The 7,845-nt window shown below is 39.9% G+C and overlaps 1 protein-coding gene across 1 annotated transcript in view; it reads right to left on the bottom strand.

Annotated features, from left to right (window-relative positions):
* Positions 1 to 5,168: 5,168 nt before the first annotated feature.
* The window catches only part of LOC149778307 (uncharacterized), a 32,286-nt gene continuing 29,609 nt past the window's right edge, over positions 5,169 to 7,845 (bottom strand). The window contains exon 7 of the mRNA XM_089939125.1: positions 5,169 to 7,435. Coding sequence (XP_089795251.1) covers positions 7,119 to 7,435 — 317 coding nt within the window. The 3' untranslated portion in view covers positions 5,169 to 7,118. The remainder of the gene's footprint in view (positions 7,436 to 7,845) is intronic.

Below are 7,845 nucleotides of genomic sequence, written 5' to 3'. Positions count from 1 at the left end.
TTTCCTATAACGGTTTCATCGTTAACCGGTACGGTATTGTATGAGTGTAAATATAATCGCAATGGAGCTTCAATAAATATTATCGATCATAACAGTCACGCTTGGACTGACCAGGTTAGAATATTTCCGCGAGACCGTGTTGTGAAGTATTACTCGGGAAATATGTTTGATTGTATTCATCGGATAAGTAAAACCGATCCAGTGTCGGTGTGGTTATTCTCGAGCGAAGATGGAGAATATAATCAGTTTGTGAGACCCGACGGGGAAATATACAGAACGGCGGCGTTACAGCACGAAATGAAAAAACTCGCAGAAAAATATCATGCGACGGACACTGATACGTTACTGCGACACTGTTTTACTGCCCCGGGTGTTGCCGCGCATGTAGCCCGGGAACGAAATTCATGGAGACCAACTCCGAAAAGTTTTCTTGCGGATATCCAACAGAGCTGTGTTGAATACGGACACGGCGGTTTGTGGAATACTCGGTATGATTACCGCGATATGATATCCGTGGACATGACGGCGTGTTATCCAGGAAGTTTCCTTGGGCGTGGAGAATGCAGCGAATATTTTAAACGGTTTGGCCACGTTACAAACTCGATGACAAGAGTTGCTGTAAACGGACCATTGCCTGATTTCGACTTGACCGGATTTGCTTGTGTGTCGTCGTTTAAATTCGCTAAGGATTTACATGTTGTGTGTTATGTTTGGTTTGGCAGACATTTCGTTGAACAGCGATGGGCACCGATAGTGTTATTGCGATACATGCTTGACAGTCGAATACTGTTGTCGCTGACGGTCAGCGAAGCGATTATATGTTATTGTCGTCAAACCGAAGTTTGGTTGCCAACTCCGGTTACGTCACAAGAAGTCATCGAAGATTGGTCACGAGAATATCCAGAAGCTTCTATCGACGATATTATCAAAAATGATGCAAGCACAGCAAAAGATCTAGGACGAAAAATAATAGGAAAATTCACTCAAGGTGGAGCGTATGATCATAAACAACATCACAGTCGATTAATCATGGACAAGACTGAATTGGATCTTGTTGTCGCTGATGCAGCCACGAACAACATGTTCTGTAAACGCGAAGATGTGTTTCTGTCAAACAGAGAAAAACTAGGGACTGTTTTTAGTTATATCGACGGAGAATCATCTCAGTACACACATTTGAGATCTTCGATGCTAGCTTATGTATCCATAAATTTGTTGTCGATGATTAATAGATTCCCCGTTGACGCAGTAAGAGTTGCAACGGATTCATTTTATATTAGTAAAAAACACTTAGCGGTGTTGAATAATGTTATATCGGATGATCCATCGTGGGGCTCGTGGAGAATAAAGAATGAAATGTTACACGGATATTGTGAATCAGCTGACGTTGAAATCGTGGATGAGTATCGCAGCGCAGAAATATCTTCGTCGGGGGCAACTTCGTTGCTGCCGCCGGTGCACGATCCTGTTACAAGACACAAAACAGTTTATCTGAACGGACCTGGTGGTTCTGGTAAGACAACTCGGGCGATTGAATTATTTCGCGGTTCTGACTTGGTCGTGCTGACTCCCACACACAGACTTGCCAGGGAGATGAGACAACGGGATGTTAACGCGTGCACGTATCACAGTTTTTTCAAATACAGCGGCGGCACGTGGACACCTGAACGAATGGGAACGAAATATATTCCCGAGAAAATAATCTGGGATGAGATAGACACTGTGCCGTTAGATATATTAAAACAGTTTCTGGATTGGTTGCTAAAGAAAAATACCGCAGTGGTGATGTGCGGCGATCATGGTCAACCACCCCCATTTACAGGTGAATCTCCACACGAGTGGCTGAAAACTTTTGTAGATTATTATGAGGAAATAACTAACGATGTTAGAGCACTCGATGAAACGCTGAAAGAGTTTAAGGCGTTGATCAGGCTACAAACCAATAAAGTCCAGTGTGAGATAATGCGTGAAATAATTCCAGAGACGGAGCTGAGCGACTTTTGGGAAACGTGGAAACCAGGTGATTTAATTGTGGCAAGTAGAAAGATAGTCAGGGACACACTTCAGCAGCGGTTATTTCAGTTACATCAGAAGAAATTTCCCATGTTGCCAGTGCCGTTGTGTTATAGACCAGCTGATACGCGATTGCAGAATATTGATGTTGATATTCCAACGCGCGGGACTGCGTCGGGGGTGGAGAAACAGAATTTAGTATTAAATGATATTGTCACAGTTGATGTTGATGCTGTTGAACAGGCACTGAAAATGAGCAAATCCCCGTGGACGCTAGGATACGCTATGACTATCCACAGTTCGCAGGGACTAACTATTTCAGATACAACAGTTTGGATTGTTGATGATCGCATCGAGTGGTCAAATTTAGTCTATTTAGCCGTGTCCAGAGTAAGAAGGATAGGTCAGTTACGAAGAATTGTATTAGATGATGTTGTCAACGACAGCATCAACAGATCAATCGCCGATGATACAATAAGAAAGAAATTAGCCGGTTACAAACAGAGCGACAAAAAAAATGGTAGAGAGTTTGATCTCGATGCTGAATTTATTATACAATTACAACAACAGCAGAATAATCACTGTGCAAGTTGTAATTGTTTATTGTTGTGGCAGTATTCGAAAAATAATCCAAGGCAATTTACCGTAGATAGAATAGATAGTAATCGCGGTCATACGCGTGAAAATGTGATGTTGACCTGTCTTGAGTGTAATCGACGCAGAGGTGCTGCTGCAGTTATTTAAGTGATCGAGGTGGTAATTGTGTATCCGTGGGAATCACCTGAAGTTGCTCGCGTGTGAATCCACGCTGAGGAGCAGTTGAATCTAATCTGTAGATTGCGTTTCTCCCAGTTGATCTGGTTATGCTGGATATCTTATGTGTAGTAACACTCCATGTTGGATCGGTTGCTCTCTTTTTTCCTCCTTCTAGTTCGCCTGGTTCGTATAAATACCTAACGGTGACATTACCCAGCAACGGGGACGCTAGCGTCCCTGGCTGCGTTGAAATATGTCCACGTTCGACGCCGGGTATATATTTTTTTGTGATTGCATTTACAGGTCTCATGTTTGTTGTTCTGGTAATTTCATTATTCAGTGCGGCTATCACGTTTGGCAGTCTTGCAACCCATTCACGAGATCTCGTATCGTAAATGAATTCCCTCGCGTACTGGTATCCGAATAATCTCTCAGCGAGTGTTCTATTAAATCGCTCAACAATTGCCTGATCCCAATGAATTTCAGTATGCCCTCGTCGTATAACAACGTTATGCTGCTTTGTCAGTGATGATACCGCGCCCTGAAATTCTTTACCAGGATCAACTTGTAATAATCGTGGCCAGTTTAGAGGTCCTCGCTGATAAATTCGTTTAAACGCAGAGGCAACTTCAGCGGCTGTTTTAGTCGCTAACGGTTCTGCTTCTTTGTATCTACTAGCAACATCAACTACTGTTAGCGCGTATTTGTATGTTTTTCTACGGACAGTATCATGAGGCAGGAATAGTATGTCAGCCTGATGAACTTCATTGGGGGTACTAACATCAAAATGTGCAAAGTTGATTTGTCGAGGTGGTGGTAAGTAGATTTGCCATATTGCTTGTTTTGACAGCCATTTTTTGGCAACCTCGCGTGTTACTGATGCCGCGTTGGCGAGTTTATTAATTGCTGAGTTACCTCTCCAGTATCCGATTGGGGAATAATAAATCGCTTGCATTGGAAATGCTTCCATTGTTATTAATTATCCAGCGCCTAATGCTAATTTAGATTTCATCGCTGATCTTACTAACCAATTAGCGAGTGACTCCTTAAATGATTTATTTTTTATGGCGCTTAGTGCATGAATTAATTTCACATCCGCGATATGCCTGTCTTGTAGATCTTTACTTCGATAAGCAACATCATGTATGTGACACGCTGCGTCGATAGCGTTTATCGGATACTCTCCCGGTTTTGGTTTAGATTGTTCATCAAGTCTGATATCTAGTCGTGTCCCTGGACCGCAGTAATTGTATCCCGGAAGATGTTTTTCTCCGGGATATTTAGCCCAAGGGGTACCTGGAAGTCGTCCGAGGGTTGCTGCGATGTCACCTCCGCTGACTTTGTCAGGCTTTTTTTTTGAAATCTAAATTTTTTTGTGCCACATCGCGCACACTTACCAGAGAGTGCTTGTCTGTTATTTTTTGTTGTAATGGTTGTTATGTCGTTTGTAGGGGTTCGTGCCTTACACTTTACACAATATAGATCCATAATTATTATTCCTTATATACAAATGGAGATCACTGATTTTTCTGCGACGCGAAGGAAAGAACCAGTCAAGCATAATTCCGTGCTACCAAATTCTATCAGAATGATCATCATAGGACCGTCAGGATCAGGTAAAACGCAACTGCTACTGAACATGATAATGAAGTGGATGAAATGGGACAAACTATACTTGATAGCTCCGTCTGTGGATGATCAACGTTGTTATGATGTTATAAAAGATTTTAATGAGAGTGCAAAAGCGCTGAGTGAAGACGGCGAGGATGTTGTTGAATTTATAACTGATATTGAAGAAGCTCCGTCCGTGGAAGACCTTAACGGGGAAATAAATAACCTAGTAGTGTATGATGATGTGATGCTGGACAAGCAAAAAAATCCTGCAAGAATATTTTCACGAGGTCGTCATAAAAACACTGATGTGATTTATGTTACTCAGCGTTATACACAAATTCCTAAAGTAATTAGAGACAACTGTAATCTTCTTGCGGTGTTTAATGGAGTTGATGTTCACACGCTGAGAAACATTCATCAGACATGGTGTAGCGGTGATATGGACATAAATAAATTCAAAAATTTCTTTAGTCGCGCTCAAAGAACCGCGCATGGATTTGTGACAATAAATTTACACGACCCGCGGACACGATACCGTATCGGACTTGATACATTGTATGGTTAACGTGAGAAACTCAAAGAGAGCAGCCCCCGGGCGGCGACAACAAGTTGGGGGGGGGGGGTCGCGTTTTTTTGTCTCGTTGCTGTTGTAGAATCCCCCCCCCCCTTTCTGAAGGCTTATTTTAGCATTTGGAAGTCTCGTTTTGTTGTAGGATTAGCTTTTTTTTTAAGGCTTATTTTATCATTTGGTGGTCTCTAGACCTTTGTAGGATTCGCCCCCTCTGCTGCTTCTGGAGTTTAGACTTTTTGGCCTCATGTCTAAGGTAGACCAGACTCAACTGCACACAGACAGGTGAACCTCTGCAAAAAGTAGGATAAGATGGGCATCTGGAATAAAGAGTGGTCTCAATATGAAAATGATGGGTCTGATAAGCAATTTTTTTTTTTAAAGATGTACAATTTTTACCTTTGTACTCATGCAGGAGCAAAACAGCCAATGAAAAGTGATGCTTCTAACACATCTAGGCATTAGGTTAATGGGAAATCTCTTGAAAGTTGATCTATAAGGATGTATTCAGGAATAAATCCCCATAATGTGTTTCCTACTTGCATTTCAGGCAAAAGCGACAAAAAACCTCCAGGGGTTAATGAGTTAACAGACCTCTGTACACATTCTTGGCTGTATCATGCCAAGGAAACAGAATCTAAGTGCTTTTCTCAATAATACATTAAGGCAGCTGACATGTGTTGGCATAGTTGGGTATCAAACCTATGAACCTTGGATTGCATGTATGATACTCTACCAGCTACTAAATTAGCTATTCAGTTTTTCATTTGAAAAGAGTAGCAATAACAAGATTTTGCTATGATCAATATGGCTGCAATTTTGAAGACCAGATTAGCACCGCATTTATTTAATACCAGCCATATATACTGGGCCAACAACATCATGCAAAGCCTTTCAGTGAAAACCTCCATGACAAATGCAACCATCCCTATGCAGGGACAAGATTTTCCAGATGGCTGACATGACTATGTTGGGGATCAGATCAGAACTGTTTTCGTTAAAGACCAAATGTATATAATAAGTCTTAAAGTTAAACCCTATCTTGATACCACATTTATTCCCGAGATGTTGCTTTAAAACAAATTTCATGACAGAACTGTGGCAGCCTTTTCAGCTGTCAGATTGGCACATTTAGGATTAACCAGACATCACAAGAAAAGACTTTTAATGCAAACATCCAAATTCATTTAGGATTAATCAGACATCACAAAAAAAGACTTTTAATGCAAACATCCAAATTCATTTAGGATTAACCAGACATCACAAGAAAAGACTTTTAATGCAAACATCCAAATTAATTTAGGATTGACCAGACATCACAAGAAAAGACTTTTAACGCAAACATCCAAATTCATTTAGGATTAACCAGACATCACAAGAAAAGACTTTTAATGTAAACATCCAAAGCCATATGACAATCTGTTTAGGAGCAGCAGTATATTTTTAAGATGGCAAGACAGTGACCATGATGGCCATCAAACTGCCACACATTTTTTCATTATTACATATGATAAGAATTTTTAAGTGAAAACACTAATAACATCATCCATGCAAACTACTGGCCATCAAATATGCCCTTTTGATCCTAACCAGTTGAGCTAAAGATACTAGAAAGAAGATGATGATAGTAAATTGGACACAAAATTAATCAAATGGACAACCGAAGTGACCTTGAAAAAATATCACCAAAGCACATGAGAAATGTCATGCCAATTAATTACACGTCACTATGAATATGTATATCATGAAAATATATGAGTAATGCCATGCCTATTAATTATGCAGCATGTAATCATGGATTCAAAATATCTGCTAAAAAAATGCCACCCCCATGTCTGGGGTAGTAACATGTCAATTTTTTCCATTGGCAAATGGCTCTGACACCACCCATCAATATCAGGTTCAGAATCAGCAACTTGAGATTATATGAGAAGTTATAAAATATCAGGCATGCCAACACAAAGCATGTACACATGCATGCACCATTAGATCACACTTTCAAAAATGTTTTTTTTTTAAATCAATAAAACAAATGAATTTTATAAATCAAACAATCTCTGTATATTTCTTGCTATTCATTTATAAGCAATATCTTGCAATAAAAAAATTCTAACAAGGAAACGCGACATTAAAACTGCTCTCCATTATTTCTGAAGTTCTATGACCTTTACACAGTCTCTCGTAAAGGTGCATACTTCTGTGTTCCATTGCGAACTATTCCACCATGCTCCTCATAAAAGTTCATATCTTCGAGTGCCTCATGGTTCTGTAATTCATCTTCTGGTACTGTACTAAAGTTGACTCCCTCGTGATCATCCTTTAGTTCTATAGTCCAGAAGGGCTGTTGGGGTTTGGGGTGCTTCATTCTCTTGTACACTATGAAGCCGACAATTACACACAGCAATAGTAACACTCCAACAATGACTCCTGCAATCACACCCATTGCTGGTGGCTCGAAATGCCTCACATGCCCAATAGTGTGTACTGCAAAATTAAAAGCATGCTGGCTAAATTAGTTATAAAGATACTTCTTTGAAATGAAGTTGATGAATTATCCCTATTTGAAAGTAAAGAGAGAGTCTATATATTTCTACAAACCCAAGAATATTTTGTTCTTGTTTCATATTCACTGACTTTTCATACAAATTTAACGTACAGACTATGAATTCTGGAACATACCTGTAGGAGGTATAAAAGCACCAGTATTTTAAATATTCTATCAATCCCACTGGAGAAAGCAAGTGAAAGTAAGAAACACAAAGGAACATCTGCTCTGGCTGCACATTTCTAGTTATGAAACATGTATCTTTTTTAAAAAAATGAAACATTTACATAATATGCCATTTCTACACAGTATGAATGTTCTTTTAAGCCTTTCTTTGTAGATGAAAAGC

Source organism: Sinohyriopsis cumingii, chromosome 17, assembly GCF_028554795.1.
Source record: "Sinohyriopsis cumingii isolate HCF-2022 chromosome 17, ASM2855479v2, whole genome shotgun sequence".
Lineage (NCBI taxonomy): Eukaryota > Metazoa > Mollusca > Bivalvia > Unionida > Unionidae > Sinohyriopsis > Sinohyriopsis cumingii.
This window is presented reverse-complemented; position numbering and strand designations above follow the sequence as displayed.